Source organism: Onthophagus taurus, chromosome 11 (assembly GCF_036711975.1).
Source record: "Onthophagus taurus isolate NC chromosome 11, IU_Otau_3.0, whole genome shotgun sequence".
NCBI classification, from domain to species: Eukaryota; Metazoa; Arthropoda; class Insecta; order Coleoptera; family Scarabaeidae; genus Onthophagus; species Onthophagus taurus.
Genome location: NC_091976.1, coordinates 17,146,948 through 17,167,656, shown reverse-complemented (window position 1 = coordinate 17,167,656; position 20,709 = coordinate 17,146,948). Strand labels below are relative to the sequence as shown.

General features: G+C 35.5%; 2 protein-coding genes across 3 annotated transcripts in view; one reads left to right on the top strand and one right to left on the bottom strand.

Moving 5' to 3' along the window:
- The window catches only part of LOC111424234 (tenascin accessory), a 595,836-nt gene that overhangs the window by 439,086 nt on the left and 136,041 nt on the right, over positions 1 to 20,709 (bottom strand). The gene's annotated exons all lie outside the window — the stretch shown is intronic.
- On the top strand, positions 976 to 6,069 carry LOC139432131 (uncharacterized). The gene has a single exon (XM_071200480.1). It carries the CDS (start codon positions 976 to 978, stop codon positions 6,067 to 6,069), a length of 5,094 nt encoding a protein of 1,697 aa, XP_071056581.1.

Genomic DNA, 20,709 nt, shown 5'->3' with positions numbered 1-20,709 from the left:
TTTTGTCGGGATAAAGTTAAAATTATCCATTATCATTGTTCGCGCCACCCTTAAACTATATATTTGTCACTGCGCGAATTTGTATGCGCCGTAATGATAAATCTCAGCGAAGAGATTTTTATCGCTCTTCTCTTTCGATCGAACGGTGGTTGCGAGCACATCTCTTACCTCCACTACAATAATTATTTCACGTAAGCTCTATATTATTTATTTTATACATCATTCTTTCGTCAATTAGATTACAATTATTATTTATATAAATTCTTTTTCTTTATTAAATACTTCACTCAGCACCTATTTAAATTTTTGTACCCGGTTTTTTTTACCGCGCGTTAACATTTGGTCCTTCGAGCCGGATGGCAACGACGATTTCGGATTTTTTTCATTGTTTTCTGGTGATTGCTAGCCTTTCTTATCGCTAATTATCATTCAATTTTCCGTTATCGAGTCCATTATTCACATTTGGTCGCCATCCGTTCTTTCAAAAACCACTTTTTTTCACGGTTATCGATTCATCAAAACCAACTTGGTGCACATCTGGTTACCTGAAAAAAGTGGTTACGGCTATTTTAGTCATTTGCAAACAAGAATTATTTTCTTCACTTATTTTATTTTTAAACTTATTGTTAGAATACGTAATTATACATCAGTTTATGAAGTTACAATTTTTCTTAATTTATTTTTTGTCGAGGATTTCTATTTTTTCTTTCTTTTCTATCTTTATTATTAAAGAATTTAATTTTTTATTTTTTCTTCTTTTTCTTTAAAGGGAAATTTATTAATTACTCATTAATTTGCCTTTAGAATTTTTTTTTTTTGCGATTGTTTACGCAAGTTTTCATTCCCTTTGGAATCTTTATTTTTCATATATTTGTCTGCTCGATTTTTTGACGATTTCTTTTCCCTTTGGAAGCATTCTAATTTTTATTTTGATTATTTTTTTTTTTTTTTGAAACTTTTCTTTTGGTTTCAATCATGAGTGATAAACTCGCTAAGTTAACCTTAAAACGCAATATATTCATTAATCAAATAACTGAAACGTTCATATATGGACGTGCCTTACCTACTAACCCTTCCGATCCTATGCAAAATCAAATTTTTGCTGAAAGAGCCAATGATGTTTCGCAAATCTACGATGATTTTAAGGCCGCACACAATTCCATTATTGGCCTGGTTGAAGAAGTCGACTTCGATGCCCAAGATGCTATTCGTAAAAAGGTGGATTCAGAATATTATCAAATCAAAGCTTTATTACATAATCTGTCAGATCTACCGACATCCACGATTTCTTCTCCGATAACTGCAACACCTAAATTAAACAAACTTCAACTTCCAACATTTGATGGTAATTACAAAGAATGGCATACCTTCTTCGACTTGTACAAAACCATGGTTCACGAAAACACATCTCTATCGCCAATAGCCAAGTATCAATACCTGCTTACTTCCTTAAAAGGAGAAGCCTTCAATCTTTTAAAAGGCTTTCCGGTCACCAATGACAATTACGAAATCGCCTACAACGCTTTAAAGGGACGTTACCAAAACAAGAGGCATCTAGCCACCCTTTACTTCCATGAAATCTTAAACTTAAAACCTATTAAAGAGGAATCTTCAAAAATTTTTAGAACGTTGATAGATACCTTTAAAGAAAATACAGAAGGTTTTCGTATGTTGGGTTTCCCAGTCGATAATTGGGATTTTCTATTATTTAATTTGCTCTTGCTGAAACTAGATACGCAAACTAAAACCACTTTTGAATCAGAGCACACTTCTTTTGAGATTCCAACATATCCTCAGTTGATGGATTTTCTAGAAAAAAGAGCGAAAGCATTAGATTCTGTTGTATTAACATCCAACGAAAAACCTTTCATGAATCGTATAAAGAATAATCCTAGAGAGAAAGTCACAAATCTAAAGCTTGAGACAAATTCGATTTCTCCTAAATGTTTATTATGCAAAGAATCACATCCAATTTATCGTTGTGCAACTTTCAACGCCAAATCATCTGCTGAACGTCTATCGATAGCAAGAGAACATAACTTGTGCCGTAACTGTCTAAGTTCCAAACATACAACTCAAAATTGTGCATCTTCCCATAGATGTCGCATGTGTCAACAACATCATCATACATCTCTTCACTTTGATACTAAAAAACCTTCTTCAGTTCATGTGGGTACCTCGTGGAACATCAAACAGCCGTTAAATCAAAACGAACATCAACGAGTAATCTTACCATTAGCATTTGTGAAAATTAAAGATCGATTTGGACAGTCTCACTTCGTACGAGCCTTAATTGATTCGGGCAGTATGTCCAACTTTATCACCGATAAATTGTCAAAAAAATTACGTCTTCCTCGTTCATATCACTCTTCTTTAGAGATAAGAGGACTCAACTCCATGACATCCATATGCAACAAAGGCTCCGTTCAATGTCATGTTCAACCGATTCAACATTCCGAACCATCCTTAGACTTCAAAGCTCTCATAACACCTAGTATTTGTTCCCATCAACCTTCAGTACAATCCATTATTAAAGCTTATCCTCATCTTAAACATTTAAACTTCACTCCTGAACCCGATTGCAATTCCATGGAAGTGGATCTCCTACTTGGCGCAGAATTGGTTCCACAAGTTTTCCTCAGCGGACGCATTCAAAACAAACCCAATGATCCTGTGGCTTTAGAATCCATTTTCGGTTGGATTTTGATTGGAAAATCTTCTATTTCATCAACAACATCTACATGCCTATCAACTACCGACGCTTTCTTAGATGAATCCCTTCCAAGATTTTGGGAACTTGAATCAATTCCAAGAAGTTCTACTTTAACTTTGGAAGAGAATCAATGTGAAAATCATTTTAAGCAAAATTATGTAAGAACTGAAGCTGGAAGATTTATTGTTTCACTTCCTTTCAAAAACCAAGAACCCATACTGGGTAGTTCTTATCAATCAACGTTAAAACGATTCACTTCTTTAGAAAACAGATTATTGAAAAATCTGTCCCTAAAAAACGATTATGTCAATTTTATGAAAGATTACCTGGATTCAGGGCACATGTCGCTTATCGCAAATCCTGAAGTGTCTTCGAAATCCGTTTATTATATTCCTCACCATTGCGTACTACGGCCAGAAAGCGCCTCCACCAAACTTCGTGTGGTTTTCGACGCCTCGTCTGTTACTTCCAATGGTCACTCATTAAATGATGCTCTTTTAATTGGACCTAAATTACAACAAGATATCGTTAAAATTTTATTGAAATTTAGATGTTTTCCATTCGCATTTACATGTGATATAAAGCAAATGTACAGGCAAATTCTAATTTCACCGAAACATAGAGATTTCCAACGAATTCTATGGCGATTTTCACCTGATGAATCAATAAAAGAATATGTTCTAAACACAGTTACTTACGGTGTCTCATCTGCTCCATTTTTGGCACTTCGAACGCTTATTGAACTTGCACATCTTTACAAGCATGAATTTCCATTGGCTTCAAAGGCTGTACAAAACAATGTCTATATTGATGACATCGTCACTGGCGCTGCATCCATTGAAGAAGCTTGCCAACTACAGCAAGAATCAATAGATCTTTTAAAAAAGGGAGGATTTGAGCTCAGAAAATGGGCAAGTAACTGCTCCAATATCCTGCAATCAGTATCAAAAGATGACTTACAACATCCAGTTTCAATGGACTACGATGAAATCAGCTATATCAGGGTCCTCGGGCTTCAATGGGATCCTGCTACTGATCATTTTTCCTATTCCCATACCAGTCGAAATACTCCTTGTACGAAAAGATCTATCTTGTCAGACATTGCACGTATTTACGATCCGTTGGGATTTCTTACTCCTTGTACTCTGAAAGCAAAACGTTTCATTCAACAATTGTGGCAATTAAAGAGTGGTTGGGATGAAACACCGCCAAACAATATCGTTCAAAATTGGCAAAAGTTTAAAGACAATCTTAAATTTCTTTCAAACTTACGCTTACCTCGCTTAACTATTCCTTTAAAAACTCAGTCAATTCAACTCCATCTATTTTGTGACGCATCACAAGTGGGTTATTGTACTGTTGCTTATCTGCGTTGTCAAAAATCTGATTTATCAATAACAACAACTTTTCTTTGCGCCAAATCACGAGTGGCTCCATTAAAATCAACTTCCATTCCCCGATTGGAACTTTTGGCAGCTGTTTTACTTGTCAATCTCTTGGAGAATCTAAAAGAAATTTTATCGCCTCAAATTAATTTTGATTCAATTACCGCCTGGTCAGATTCACAAGTTACCTTAGCTTGGATTGCATCATTATCCTCTCGATGGAAAATCTTTGTCGCCAATCGAGTCAATTACATTCAGGAAATTTTACCATCGTCTTCTTGGAGATACGTACCTTCATTGGAAAACCCTGCCGATTGTGGTTCAAGAGGTCTTTTTCCTGAAACCTTAATCCCATTACAACTTTGGTGGGAAGGTCCCTCGTGGCTCCGATGTCCTCCAAAAAATTGGCCAGCTCATCGTCGCATCAATCCTGAAATAAAAGAGATACACAATGAACAAAGAGTTCTTCAAGTTAATTCTACTGAGGTGCAAACTCACATTTTATCCACTCTTCTCAATAAGTTTTCTTCTATCAACAAAATCAAACGTATCCTTGCATACATGTATCGTTTTATTCTTCATTGTCAAAAACAAAAACGATATTATTCTCTAGTTTTATCTCCCTTTGAGATTCAAAACTCACTCCATATTCTTATTCGATTTATTCAAAATCAGCATTTTGCTACACTTTTCACTGCTATCAAAGAAAATAAACCATTGTTAAAACCATATCGTCAATTGGCTCCTTTTGTCGATCGAGACAAGCTTCTCAGGGTGGGTGGTAGATTAAAAAACGCAACACTACCGTTCGATCATAAACACCCTGTGCTATTACCTAAAACATCACGTTTAAGTGAACTAATTGTGCAAGATATTCATCAAACTTACCTACATCCGGGACCAAGAACTTTACAATCTATCGTACTACAACATTTTTGGATAATATCATCTCGACAAGTGATCCAACGTGTCATCTCCAAATGCATACGATGCTTCCGATGTAAACCAAGGTCCTACGCCCCATTTATGGCGGATCTTCCCTCTTGTCGAGTGGCTGATGTGAGGGCATTCTCTACCGTCTCTGTGGATTTTGCTGGCCCTATCTACACGACATTGAATCGCACTCGAGGCTCCCGGTCTGTTAAGTCGTATTTTTGCGTATTTGTCTGCACGTCCACCAAGGCTATTCACCTCGAATTAGTTACAGATTTAACCACTGAAGCATTCATAGCCGCATTACGTCGATTCATAGCACGAAGAGGTCGATGTTCTTTAATCCTGTCGGACCAAGGGACTAACTTTGTTGGAGCGAACAATAAATTAAAAGAGATGGCAGAAGCTTCGGGAACACGTCTAGGACTCCATTGGATTTTTCATCCACCTGGTGGACCTCACTTTAATGGTCTCGCTGAAGCAGGCGTGAAATCAGTAAAGTCCCATTTGCTTCGAGTTATTGGAGATCAACGTCTTACGTTCGAGGAGGTCTACACCGTCCTCACCCAAATAGAGGCTGTGCTCAACTCCAGGCCCCTCACACCGATATCGAGTGATCCAAACGATCTTCAGCCACTGACACCAGGTCATTTCTTATGTTTAGAACCACTAAATAGTTTAATTTCAGAACCAGACTACACAAAGGTTCCCCTAAATCGATTGGATCGATGGAAGCTCCTCCAACGCATGCTCCAGGACTTCTGGAAGAGATGGACCATGGAGTACTTATCCACTCTTCAAGCAAGATCCAAATGGACCTCACCAACTCCAATTCCTACTGTCGGTGATCTGGTCATCGTAAAAAATGAACAACTTCCACCTTTGAAATGGGAGATGGGGCGAATCACACAGCTCCATCCTGGCGACGATGGTGTGATTCGTGTTGTAACAATTCGAACCAAGAACGGACTGTTCACAAGACCAACCATAAAAATCTGTCCACTGCCGGCCAACGAAACTAAAGTTCCTAAACCTTAAAATTGTTAATTCTTTCTTTATTTGTTTATTTTATTATTTTTTTATTATTTTCATTGTTATTTTTTGGCATTGCCTAACTATGTAATTTTTAATTATTAATTATTTCATGTTTGTAAAAAAAGTTCACTTACCTTTTTGTTGGTGGGTGGAATGTTCGCGCCACCCTTAAACTATATATTTGTCACTGCGCGAATTTGTATGCGCCGTAATGATAAATCTCAGCGAAGAGATTTTTATCGCTCTTCTCTTTCGATCGAACGGTGGTTGCGAGCACATCTCTTACCTCCACTACAATAATTATTTCACGTAAGCTCTATATTATTTATTTTATACATCATTCTTTCGTCAATTAGATTACAATTATTATTTATATAAATTCTTTTTCTTTATTAAATACTTCACTCAGCACCTATTTAAATTTTTGTACCCGGTTTTTTTTACCGCGCGTTAACAATCATAGCTTATATACCGTATAAAGAAGTAAAAGATGATTACATCCCATTTTAATCAATAACCAACGCATTAAATTAAACTTTATTACACAAATATTAAAATAACAGATTATCCTTGTTTTACTACTAGAAAACTGGGGTAAACCCTGATATCTATCTAGGTGGGGTATCAAAGAAAGTCATTATCCAACGTAAAACTCTCATAATCGTTAAATGGTTTCCCGGTTTTAATTAAATTTCATACGCGTGGCGTAGCAGACCGCAATAAAAACCCCTCTGATTCCGCCACGCTACATCATCGGATATTTTGCTTGCTTTTTTCAAACTTCCAGCATTCTGACCACTGAAACCGTTTGTTGTTTGCCGAGTTTAATTACCCTGAAATTGCACCTTCTGAACAGAACACGAATCCGTCTGCGTAGTTTTGAATTAATTGTTGCGATTTTTACAATTAATTACAACTCCTTTTTAAACGTCAGTGAATCAACAATTATGTTTCGCTCGGCATTTTAAAGTAACAACTGATTATTTCAGCTTAATTGAAGTTTGAATAGAATTTTTAATAATTCCTCAACTTTATTACCGGATCATTAAACACAATTACGATAGATTACGTGTCCATCGAAACCTATAAAACATGTAATAAGGCCATTAACGGCAATTGGAGCTCTCATGCGAAATTTGCATGCACAATAATTAATTTACGGGTCATAATTAAGATCATACACCTCGAATATTGCATATTCATGAGGACGACAGTCGCCCAAGTTTAGGAACGCACTCTCGCATCTCGAAGGAATTTAGTTTTCGGTAAGGTAGACCAAGAATTTCTCTCCCCTCTGATTTTGACGTGCCGCGAGATAATGGATCCAATTAACGCTATCGCGTTTGGTATTCATCCGACAGATTATGTGGTCGTGGATGGCATTTTAGTAAGAACTCTTAGTAATTAATGAAATTAAGAAATAATCATTTAAGAAATTATTCCGGCGCCTCCGCCTTTTAATTAAAATAATTTTTTTTTAATTATCTATATTATGAGAATGAAAAATATTAAAAGATTTTTAAAATTCATTACTATATCCGGAAATATGAGGAAGAATCGATTTTAGTTTCATTTATTTATTGTTTTCTTAAGTTTTCTTGCTGCTTAATCTTTCGTGGTTTTAGTTTTAAAAGTTTAATTTGATTCGTTGTTTACTGATGGAGTATAATTAAACACGTGAAGTTTAAGTTTGGGTTAAATTGAAAATTTGTTGAAAACAGATAGGATAAAGTTGTACCCTTTGGATGAACTGTAAGCGTGGACCCCTTAACTACGCAATTTTAATTTCAAATGGCGCGTAAATTGAACTTGGATTTGCATAAACACCGGTCCTGGTACCTGTCTGTAGGAAAATCCAGGACCGAACCGGCCGTTTGGACTCCATCTACCTCCCACAGGGACCCTCAAATATGCGCATAAAATGTATTAATGGCAGTGCTCATTACGTATTAAATTCTGTTTTGATTATAAACACTGTATAACGGTGAATTTCTACCGTTCAAATTTACATTTCATTCTTGGAATGATTTTTCTCGGAATCGTAATTTTTTTTAGTTTTAAAATTGTTTCGGAGTATTTAGTTCGAAACGTAATTCTAACAACAGTCGATATAAAACCAATTATGTAGACGATGAAAATATATTTTAAATTCTATGTATGAAACGTGTACTATCCGTTTTTCCAAAATGAACTTTCCATCTATATTCAACCATGGTCGGTGAAATGGCTTGATTTACGGTTCCCTTTAATTTAAATATTAATGCAGACCGCGGGCGACCACGAACGCGTGTATGTAAAGTACACATAGACAACAACAAAAAAATACCCCACTGCAGGATGATAACGAATTCGGGTGGTCACGTACGTACTGTGGCATTATTTATGTAGAAAAATAGGCCGTGTACCCGACGTAATTAAAAATATACGTGTCGAAACGCTGTCGGAAACTGGGTACAATAGGAACGAACGAATGGCACAATCTGCAGCTGGTGGCGGGTGCGAATTTTAAAAATGGCATCGAAATTTTCGTAGTCAACGATATTTCAGCCTTTCAGGGCAGGCACCAGAAATTATTTATCCGCGTAATAGAGAGGGGGCCCTTGTCACGAGCTCGCCCCGCTGAAAAATGTTCTGCAATTTTCAAAACTCCGCATAATGCATCACCGCGGATATTTAAACAATACTCGCATTGTGCCCGTTGCTGCCACCATTCTCTATCGACAAATAACTTAATCGACCAATTCGACACGTTTTGCAAACGTTAGTGTAACAGATGGTTTGGTCGTTAGCGTTTTAATCCGTTTTTTTATTAATATCGTGTACGTTCTTTCCATTTAATTTTAATTGATAAATTTAATTTTATATGTTGTAAACACACAACTTTTCAACTCAAATCTTAGAATAGTATGTATTTAATACGTATCTATAAAGGAAGAGAGGAAATTTTACATCTTATGAGCTTACGAGTAAAGCTAGGAAATCGTATGTCTTGTTGGAAGCGTGTTAGAAGTAATTTGTAGCCCCGGGAGGCAGCCAAAAGGAGGGTAAGGTTTGCAAACAGTACCAGGGTGGTGGTGGGTCACCAACTCCGCACAATACCGCAACACAGCAAACAACGGTTTATATGCGCCGAGGACTGCATTTCATTGTAACTTCTCCTGAACTTCGACTCCGCCCCGGTAATTAGAGAAGGCTCTAATAGTTTTCGGTACGCAGATGGAATTGGAACGCTAGCCCGGGGACTTTCCGGAAGCTCGAAATGAAGCGAAATCGAATAAAGGACTTAATGAACAAGTAATATTAAAATCCAAGGAAGCAATTACAAGAAGGATAAATTGTCTACAGAAAAAAAACTAAAACTGCCATCCATATCAATCATCCATCCTTATCCAATAAACTCCCCGATTTCGACCAACAAAGAACCACTAATATCAGCACAGAAGCCACAGACAATGAAAATCCCGCTGTGGGCGGGTTATCTCCAAGCCCTTAGGGGTCCACTTGATTAATGTCCACGCGAAAAAGAGAGTAATGACTTTTGTTTAGGAAACCCGTCGGACGTTAAGAGCAAAGCAGAAGAACCGTTCCTGCCAATGGAATTTTAATTGTCCCGGGAAACGTGTGCCTGCGACAGGCAAAAGTCCTCTTTGAACTTTTGACTGGTGCTTTCGGTCTCGTCGCGTCAAGTGGCAATTATCCACTTTTCTACAAGGAGAGATCTCCAGTGAAAGGAGCTTACGATTTCATTAAAAAGAAATTTTTGCTATTTTTTTTGTGGATTTAACTACGTCAATTTTTTTAAAATATATTTTCAAAATAATTGGAGATGTACTTAATTAAAGATTTCACCTCTTAATTATATGAGGTATATTATCAAGGTTTCATTCATTTCTCTGCCAAAGAGGATTTATATTTTGTTTGCGCAAGTGTGTCAGTTTTTCCACTATAATTAAACTTTTCTAACTTGTAGAGTCGAAAGAGTTTTTGGCACATTGGTTTATCGTTTTGGATGCAAAATGTTAAAACAACTGACAGATTCATTAATCATGGCGAAAAGCCAAACATTTATAAATACACGAATATAACATAACAAAACTTAACACCTTTTTTTTTCAGCGCATCTATTAGGTACAAGTTTTGGCACTTTATTTATGAACATTCAAACTACTTTCAAATTCTATTTTATTCAGTCAATAGTTCAAGGAGTTCTCTTTTATATGCTTATTAGAACAAGATGCGAAATCCTGTGAACTTCTGTTTCTTTCAGTCTCATCCCAAGCATACATATAGCTGGTGAAATCTTTCATCTTTTCGTTATTGATATACTGCTTGACAAAAGTAGCCTTATATACTTTAGTAGAGCCTCCAAGGCTATGTATCAAGACTACTATGTAAAGATCCTGCTTTGTGCCTTTCTAGATACACAAGCTGAGTTTAACAACGCACTACCACAATCATGCAAAAATTTTACGACGTCGTGCTTTGCTGTTTTCTAATCACAAAGTGACAGAGTGACTAATCACAAAGGCACGAATAGACCATCAACACGAACACGATACTCTGTAGACTATCCTAGTTTTGTGCATCTCAAACATTTGTAATATTTATGTGCTGTTTCTTATGTTACAATATCGCAAATTTAGCAAAGGTTTGCAAGAAAGTGTCATGAAGAGATGTAACCAATTAAATATGATCAACGAATACTTGGATTAGCGATATTAAGTGCAATGAGTCATATTTAGCAATAAGACTTTTCTACTTGTCCTACTTGGTCCACTATCTTGATTTATAATAAAAGTTCCGGTGTCTGTTTGTCTGTCCCGGCATATTATTATAGTAATATACAAATATCGTTATCCACTTAGACACGACTCTAACTAATAAATGTACATTGCAGGAAATAACAAAAATATTTGGAAGAGTACGTTTTACGTCGATTGGAAAGTTCAGGGAAAACCTGATTTACCAGATTAGAATCATTTTCCATATTTATAACCTCTAATACGATTGATCATGTTCTATGACAATTCAGTATCATGTAATAATATTATGTTTAATGAAAATTAAAAAAGCAGGAAGTATGGGTTTGTTTAAAGCACTTTATTTAATTGCTGTAAAAAGAGAAAATCATGTAAACGTTTTGAAGGTTTCTCTTCAAAAAGTTTTTCTTTCACTTCCAGGTTCTTCGCTTTGACAACATTAAAATTAGAAAACCCGGTGACATCGATGATTAGTTCGGTTATATGTCTTTTGACAATAATCGCAGGAATAGTTTCAGTAAATTTTCATTGTGAGGTCGATGTAACTGAAACTTTGAAATATACTGTGGTGCCAGACTGAATGCCACTCACAAGATATCCTAATTAAACAGTTGACTTAATTATTGTTATACTTGTTGACAGAAATAGATGTATATATATATATATATATATATATATATATATATATATATATATATATATATATATATATTGATAGAGCATTTGTGCAGATTTGTGCCTTTCGAAATATAGAAGTTTCTATACAAGGCATTACCGTAATCGCATAGAAGAGCTGCACTTGACAGAAGAAGTTTCTTAGTTCATTACAGCTTCTTTACTTTGACAATCAAAAATCTGAAAACATCGTCAGAAGACAGCCAGATAAGCTGCCATCTGGTTCATTAACATGTTTCTCATCGATCATTGCAACAATTGTTATTGTTAGAGAGAATTTGATAAGTACAGTCAAGTATCAGTCAAGTTTTGACCCTAATTTCAATATGCTCATATAGTCAAAAAAGATAAGGTGTGCAAAAGCTTATTCCGAAGTATGCACGACCCAGTTTAAATTAATGAGAACACTAACAAGTCACAAATTATTCTGGATTACCACTTAATGTGTTAAACAAGTTGACATCTCTAGATGTCATTCTGAAATCAAGTCTAATAATAATGCCAAGCGTTCCAAGATTCGTCGGGCGCGCTGCCTAGTGATTTTCCAACGATTCAGAGCACCCGTTATCCAAATCACAAAACATTTCAGAAGTAGAAATATACGCTGTAGAGGTAGGATGTATCTATTGAAAATGTACTTTGTACCTTGGTCAACCTCGATAACTTAAATGGCAACATGAAGAAGTTACTGTAGAATATTGAGAATAAACTTACCATCATCACAACATTGTTAAATCTACCAGGTAATTTTTTAATATCTACTAAATGTCGAATACAATGTTGAGCACAATGGCTTTTGGAATTCTTTACAAGCTTTTAGTGTTGGTCTTCTACTGGAACATAGATAACAATTTTCCTTCTGCTTGATTTTCCTAGAATTGTCACGTTCTTCTTAAGGGCATACAGTACGTAACGGAAAATTTTGTATGATTTGTACATCTTGTGAACAATTCTGGATTTCAAGCATGGCTAATTGTTCACTCCACTATTCTAGAAACTGAAGGATTATTTTCCATGTAGATCACGAATACTGCAAATGCCAAAGGCTATCTCTACATTCTCCTTTTCGTTTTATAATCATCAAAATATTTCTCCGTATCTCAATGGCACCTTTGCTTCTATTGTAATCGAGTATCAACCTTGGCTTTCTTTTAAGTATTACTTTCTTTCAATATTACCAAGTTGTAATCTAGCATCAAAGATTCCTTCTGTATCCTTGATTTCTTTCTCCAGAACGTGCCATAGCAGTATAGATTTGTCATTTGATAGAATAAGAAGTAATGCATCACATACCCACCATATCTTAAAATTGCTCATCAAAAATAATGTTGATTCCAGCTATGTTATTTCATAAAAATTTCATAAATCTATTCAACATAAGGAAAATTATAGGTATTGTATTTGCATTGTCAAATCTGATTTAATAACTAATAGCCCAAAAACGCTGAAGTCTAATTGAACCACGATACAACGGAACTGTTTTCATAGACCAATAGTGCGTAGATAATTAGAATGAGTGATACTAGGTAGCATAAGTACTACAAGAGAAGTGTCAAATTCAGATTTTAAATTTTGTTGGGTTTTCAGGTGTTGGTCGACGAGTACCAGTGTGAAGACCCTTGAACATAACATCAACACGCACCATCTGTTTGTTGAGTTTAAAGTGGCGTACAACAATCATCAATAGATCGTGGATCGTGGAATGGATTACGCATCCCTGCTGCGGCGTCACAATTTTTCTGCACTAGACGTAAGAAGAGATGACCAGTGCATCAAGTTTTTGCAGAAGTTAGTGCAAGGTGAATTGGATTGTGGTTGGTTGTTGTCGCGGATCATTTTCGCGGTGCCTACGCGTGCAACACGTAGTACAAATCAGTTTTATTTGAGGAATTGCAGATCCAATGTTTTAGCCAACTCCCCGGTGCAGAGGATGTGTAAACTAACTAATAATCAATAATAGTGTAAGAGTGTTTATGTGAATTATATGTGTTTTATGGCATGTGTTATTTCTTATTTTCTTTTTCTTGTAATATTGTCCTGTACTTGATCTTTGTTGGGCAATAAAGTGAATTATTATTATTATTATTATTAGTAATAGATTCGTTCTCCTTGACGCTCTGATAGAATTTGAGATACCAGAGAAACTCGTACGTCTAACCTAAATGATAATAACAGACATAACATCACCTGTTAAGATATAAACAGAAGTCTCTAAATCCTTCTGACTCAGTGTCATGCTTACTATTTAATCTCGCACTGGAAAGGGCAATCCGAAAAATTGGAATAAGATGGTCACCATCATTTATAGATCGAAACAACCAGTTGGGATACGCCGATGAAATTGTTATTTTGGGTCGCAGTAAAAAGGAGGCATTGGAACAAGCTGCAAAGAGACTCGCATGACTGCTAACCAGGAAAAGATAGTACACGGTTGCCACTACAAACTCGCCAAGCAACTCTTTGCCAACAATTTAGTTTGGCGAATACTTCTTCGAACAAGTTGATAGTTTTGTGTACCTCGGATCTCTCGTGAACACTACCAATGGGATGATGAAACAGATGTCTTCAGAGACACTTCTGTTCACAAGCCTTCACCCACAGAACAAAGATAACAATATACAAGACGCTAGTGAGGCCAATCTTCACATATGGAGCAGAGACGTGGACATTCAGCCAAAACGATATACGAGCACTAGGCATATTTGAATGTCCTCTATCGAAAGATTTTGAGCTATATCCGATTTACTTGGATCCCGGATAAGTCACTTGAGATGAGTGGGTCATGATGATAGGTACACTGAGGAAAATTATTCTTGACTCTCAAGAAAAATTGATTCTTGAATGTATTTCTTAGAAACAAGTATAAGATACTCGTAATAATAGAAATATTATCGAATGAAGTGTGTCATATTCTTAGCATCGAAGAATATCAATTTTTTGTATCAAAAAATCCATTCTTGCGTCAATAATTTATAATACTCAAATGAAGAATTATGCAAGATTGTTGTTACATGAATATGTTTTTCTAAAAAGAAAGATACATTATTCTTGACTTAAGAAATCTATTCTCGATACGAAAATGGGGTTGTTGACGTAACACTAAGATACTCTTTTTCAAGATTATTGATTTACTTTTACTAAGAATTCATTTTCTTGAGAATCAAGAATATTTGTATACTTGCTTTGAGAATATGCTCAACAAAATGATCTTCTTGTGGATATATAAGAATATGATAAGCTTGAGCCAAGAGTAATAATCTTCGTTCAAGAATATATTTCTCTCTGTGTACTGTTCTCCATTTAAAACAAATTTTGTGTTATAAACAAATTGAAAGCAGTTTGTTTTAAATAATTTCTTTTGAACAGAACAACAATAACACTGATTGGTATAATACTGAAAAAGTAGACTCAAAGAAAAAAGTTTAAAGAATGAAGAAGACGTGCTCTAAATTTGTTATATGAAATAAATGTAAAACAGAAAAACCAATCGTTAGTTTAATTTTTTTTTTAATTATTTTAAGAAAAAATTCTACCGATGATATTTCTAAAGAATTTAATATTGAGGGAGAAACACCGATATTAATACAAACTACAAAAGAAGGAAGCTTTTACAGATTAAATTCGAGATGAAAATGTCAGTTTTACATTACAGCGGATATGTAGTAGAAAAATACAATCCTTCCGAACACATGTCTTGGAAAAAAACACCAAACTCTTAGGGACTTGTATTTCTCAATACCAAAGATGATGACAATTCACATAATAGATGTAATTAATTGATTGTTAATTGTATAAAATCAGAAACTTGTAGTACAATTTTATAATTTAAAATATAATAGCACTTTTGTTAGAGTATATTAAAGTACTTGATTTTAAATGAGTAAAATAAACGTTCATAAAAAATGTTTTAACATAATTATAAGAAAAAATTAAATAATTCAGGGTATATTTATAATTGAGGTTGTGGGTTTCGTGTCAAACCCCATCTGGTAATTATTAATCAAGCTTTTGACGTGCCGAGATCGTGCAAATTTAATAAGACTACGACACGGTCGAATGTCACGTTCCTCCTACCTTAGCGCTATCGAAACTTGGCGTAAATAAATTTAATCAAGGGCATTAGGGTTGGGTGTAGAAGCCCTCAGGGTTGAAATCCGACGGGATTTCGTGCTTAATAATATGGGTGGCAGTAATCAATTAGGTTTTTTTTTCACGAATTCTATTCCGTTCTTTGTCGTCCTTTTTCTTTCTTTCTTTTTGTGTTAAGGATAAGAAGCTCTCGAGGTAACCGGGGAAAAATTAGTTTTTGGTTCGATTAATATTAAAGGCGACGTGTGCTATTAAAATGTGGCACCCAACGTTATCGACGAAACTCCGAGGCTTACCCTCGAAGTTCTGTTCATAATTTCTGGGCGAATCGGTATTGGAAAAGTTTCGGGGATGTGGATGTACTTTTCACATAATCCGGCGGATCAACTCGAACTTGGTTAATACAGCGAATTCGATAAATGTGCTTTTCGGGTATATTCATCCCCGACAAGTTCTAGTAGCTGTGTTCCGCTTGAATAAATCTCAATCATCGATAAATTTATAGATCTAATCTAAATCTAAAATTAACAAAATTTCAGGTCAAAAATGACCATAAAAAAGTTTTTTATTTAAAAAAAAATAACCCGTATTCCCCTTTTATTATACATCATCCCCATTTTTATAGCGTTCGCGTTTTATTGAACACGGTTTATTTATTTATTGTGTTTTCTATCTCGACAATCCGAATAAATCATCCACAGATGACATCATTTTTCGCAAAAATGTAATATGCAAACAGGGTAGTAAAGATCTTTTATCGTTGGGTTATTCCAAACCACCGAAAGAAATGTAATTCGTTTTTTTTTGGTGTGCTAAAAGTGAAAACCCTGGTAAATTTACAGCTGACCTGGCGGTTGGTCGTTAATCATACAGTTGCCACTTTTTATGGACTTTATCTCGGTTTTCTGCGACTACTTCATCAGAACATTGTCCCTTATTCTATTCTTTCTTTCAACAAATATTGTAATGATGATTAAAAAGTCATTTTACAAGAACAAAAAAGTGAAACAATAAAATTAAAGAATGAAAATAACCAGACAATCCTCCACGTATCCTATCCCCATAACGAAAATTAATGCATTCACGTAGTCTCCAGCCGTGCTCCAGGAGACATTCCAAACGTCATTTATTCATGTTCACTGTAGCGCGACTCGGGTAAAGGCTGAAAACCCGCGATTCACTCGTCGTCGTGTTCGCAAACCCTCTTATTTTCCAAGTAGAGGGATACACAAAATGAGTAAAAGAGGCTCCGGTTTATCTCGAGACAATTGTAGGTTATTTTCGCGAGTAGGACAAAAGGACTCCACCTGGAGCGACAAATTTTTCCCTCGCCCCGTTACGACAAATGCGTAAGTTTAAGAAAAGATAAACTTGGGAAATTGGTTAAATATAACCCAAGACGTCGAGTCGCTCCGGTTCTGACGTTGACGTATCGCGGAATTATGGAGAATGGAATGGAGCCGGGAACTGTGGAATTAGTGTCCCTTTTGTTGTCGGGACTGAATCAGACTTTCTCTTGAAGATTTAAACCTTGCAGAATCTTGAAAGGTTGGTTATAGAAACTCGTGATTATGTTTACCACAATTTTTAATCTAAGATTTTAATTTACAATTCTAAATAGAGTATAATATGTGTGTAATGAAAAATTTAAGATTTATCGTTAATGAGAAAATTTTAGTTGAAAAAGTACAGGAAATTACAATTATCTATGCTGCAATAGAAGGGACCATCCCCGTGACCGTTCCGTTTTGCTTGCCTCGAGCAAACTTTCGTGTTATTAAAAATCCAAAAGCTGCGAGGGCGGTCGCCGCGCGCAGTTCTCTTAATTCCACGCATAAAAAGCACTTTATATTTTCAGCAAGGATAATTGCACCGTCCTGTAAAAGTTGAAAAATTTAATAAACCCCGCGCGTTGCTCGACTTGACGTTAAATTTAAAGACGTTCCTAATGAAGGGTAACCTACACCAGACCTCTTCTCCACGTTCCTCCGTTTCTTTACAAAAAGAGTAGTGTTTAAAATTAATTAGAAAACAGAAAAACAAAACTGAAAATATAAACTAGTACAATTCGAGTGGTAGATGAAAATTCCGCATTGCAGAAGACTAAATTTCGAATGATATCAGATATTCTCTTGGTCGCTTGATCATAGAACGTGCTTGTAAATCGAATCAAGTTATCGTTTGGATCTGGTAGTTCACGCCAGAGCTGCCAAACTGATAATATTGAACACCTACTGGGACGAAATTGCCCATTCGATGGCAAATTATGTGTCAATATAGGTGGGCGACCTAATTAAGTTACGCCAAACTCTCCTTAATTGATAACCAGGAAATTTTGGGTGGGGACACTCGGTAATGTGTCCGCAATGGATATGTAATTTGGGGGGCCGACCGCGTAAATGTTTAGTAAGCCGTCAGGCGTAGAATGCAACGATCAGAATGTTTGTCGAACGTGATGCTTGCAAATTTACCAGCATTAATATTGTGAATGAGATTTACCGAAAGGATTCACTTAACGACATCAAAATGATTTAATTTATATGCTAAAGTGCTACAAATACAAAAAAAATCTTAATCTAGAAAAATGTTAAAGGTTTTTTTTAAGATTTCGTGCTTCGACATAGATTGTTTTTCATTTCGTTATTCATAAAATAGAAAAGATTTTGTCTCTTGGGTCCTTACATAAATATCCTATCTTCGAGAATACGACATGAATCTCATGTGCGTTACGAGTTTCTATGGAAATTTTTAAAGAAATTTTAAATGTAAAACCTTCAGGGAAAACTTGACAATCTTAAAGGATTCCGAAAATGTTCGCCTTTTCCAATAGTATATCCCATTCCTCTTGATAATCCTCATCTCTAAAGGTTTGAAACTGAGTCAATCTCAACAAGTTTACCTAATTTTAAAGCGATCCTTTGAGTTTGGATCGCTGGTCACGTGGACATTTGCAGAACGGCTTACTTTTAACTCTATCATCTGAGAAAGAAGAGGTGGAGGTCAAAGGAAGTTGCAACCCCGCTACCAAGTTGCTCCTATTTCACCCGCAGCCTTCTTCCGACGTCACCGGCGAGTAACGAGAAAATATTACCCTCGGAAATCTTCTGAGTAAATCGAAAAATAATAAGATCTTGGGAGCGGGCATTAAACTGTTACCGGGACGTGACAAATTGGGTTTGAAAAAGTTTCAGGTGCTTGAAATTTGTTATGGGAAATCGATTGTAATTTCCACATTCTGGTCTTGAATTGCATTTTAAAACATCTTTGATTTCCGTTTCTCATTCTATTTATTTAATTCTTTTTTGAATCGAAAATAAATATAAGCCCAATAAAGTTTGTTGTTGTATGTATCGTATAAACGCCATATTTTATGCATTGCACTAAATTATGCCTTAAACTGTTCGTCCGGAATAGAGCAAAAACCGGGGGTCGGTTTAGTTTGTGAAACTTGAAGTTGCCGGCTTGAAACTACAACCGCCAACGAACGGAAACTTGCCAGAGCATGCTGTGAGCGAGTACAAACTCATTAGTGATTAACACATTGCCATGAAACTAAAACAGTGTCGAATCTGTCATATTTCAGTAAGAGTTTTAGTATATGTAGAACAGCATCAAATCTTCCATAATATATACATCATATTTAATTATATAGACGATTATATTCTTATGATTTTAATTGGGTATATTCTTAAAATCATCGTCCTCGTAGTTTGATTTGTGCATCGCTAAACAGTGGATGTGTTTTGCGATCGTGCTTTATAAATCGTTTATAGATGATATAAATAATGTAAAATAGTGTGAACAGTACAATATTTTTGATATTGATAATATAAACATATAAATAATATAAATCATACACGCGATTTATAACAATAAATAACAATTCAGCAATTCGTAATTGCTGTTATTACGAAGTAAGTACATCGGAAAGCGCGTAATGCGCAATAATGTGTGTGAAATAAAAACAAACAATTAAGTGGATCAATAACATGGAGAAGTTTACTCTAAAAACGGATATGGAATTCTCCCTGTTAAATTCCCTAAAAAAAAGAAGAACACATTCCGCCGAACTTAAAAAAGAAATCCAACAAATAAAGGCGGCATTAAAGATGAAGTTACTCTTCAGAAACAAATAGATGACCTGAGGGGCATAATAGAAGATCTAAACACCTAACAAAATCTTAACCCTCCAGTAACCACTAAAGTGGTGTATACCACAGACGATGATGAATTAGCTTTAAAGATTGACTGGATAATAAAACAAGCTAAAAGAAACAATAAACGTAAAACTGAAACCTCACCATCTAAACTGTCTTCGGAAATTGAAAGCAAACCTGAAAAGCAACCCGTACAATCTGGCGTAAAAAGCAAAACAAAGGTATTACTACCCCCACCAATATGAATTTATAATGTCAAACAATATGATGACATTTATAAATTACTTAAAAGCGTAATTAAAGATGGATTTTTAACACATGCGCTAAATAACGGTACAGTAATGAGAGATAAAAAGTACAGAGAAGCATCAAAGATGCTTACTGAAAAGAATTTGTCCTGGTCAACTTATGAAAATAAGCAAACTAGAAATCTGAAAGTGGTCGCTAAAAAGATGCATAAAAGGTGTGATGTTAATTATATCAAAGATGATATATTGGAGCGCAAGTATAGCATTTGTAAAGTAACCCAAATGTTAAAATACAAAACAAAAGAGCCTCTTCCTTTATACATCTTGGATTTTGCACCGTAAGAGGATGTAAAAAGAATCAATGAAATAACAAACATATTAGGAATGCGTGTCAAAATCGAAGAGTACAGAAAGCCAACAACAATGCCCCAGTGCAAAAGGTGTCAAGGTTGGAGCCACATCAAAGCTTACTGCCACAAAAATCCGAGATGTTTTAAATATGCTGGTGAACACTGGACCAGTGAATGCACTAAAGCCAAAGAAATCCCGACTAAATGTTTCAACTGTGTGATTAAGAAACTACAAGCCATCAGGAATAAGAAAACAGTAAATTCAAATAAAATAAAGCATGGCGTCTCGTATGCCGAAAAAGCGTGTGATGAAACTGCAGAGAAAACTGTAAGTAGATTAATCGATAAGAAGGCTGACAGTAAA

What these genes read in the sequence shown, in the direction of transcription:
- LOC139432131 (XM_071200480.1), top strand. Translation starts at nt 976, where the DNA reads ATGAGTGATAAACTCGCTAAGTTAACCTTAAAACGCAATATATTCATT.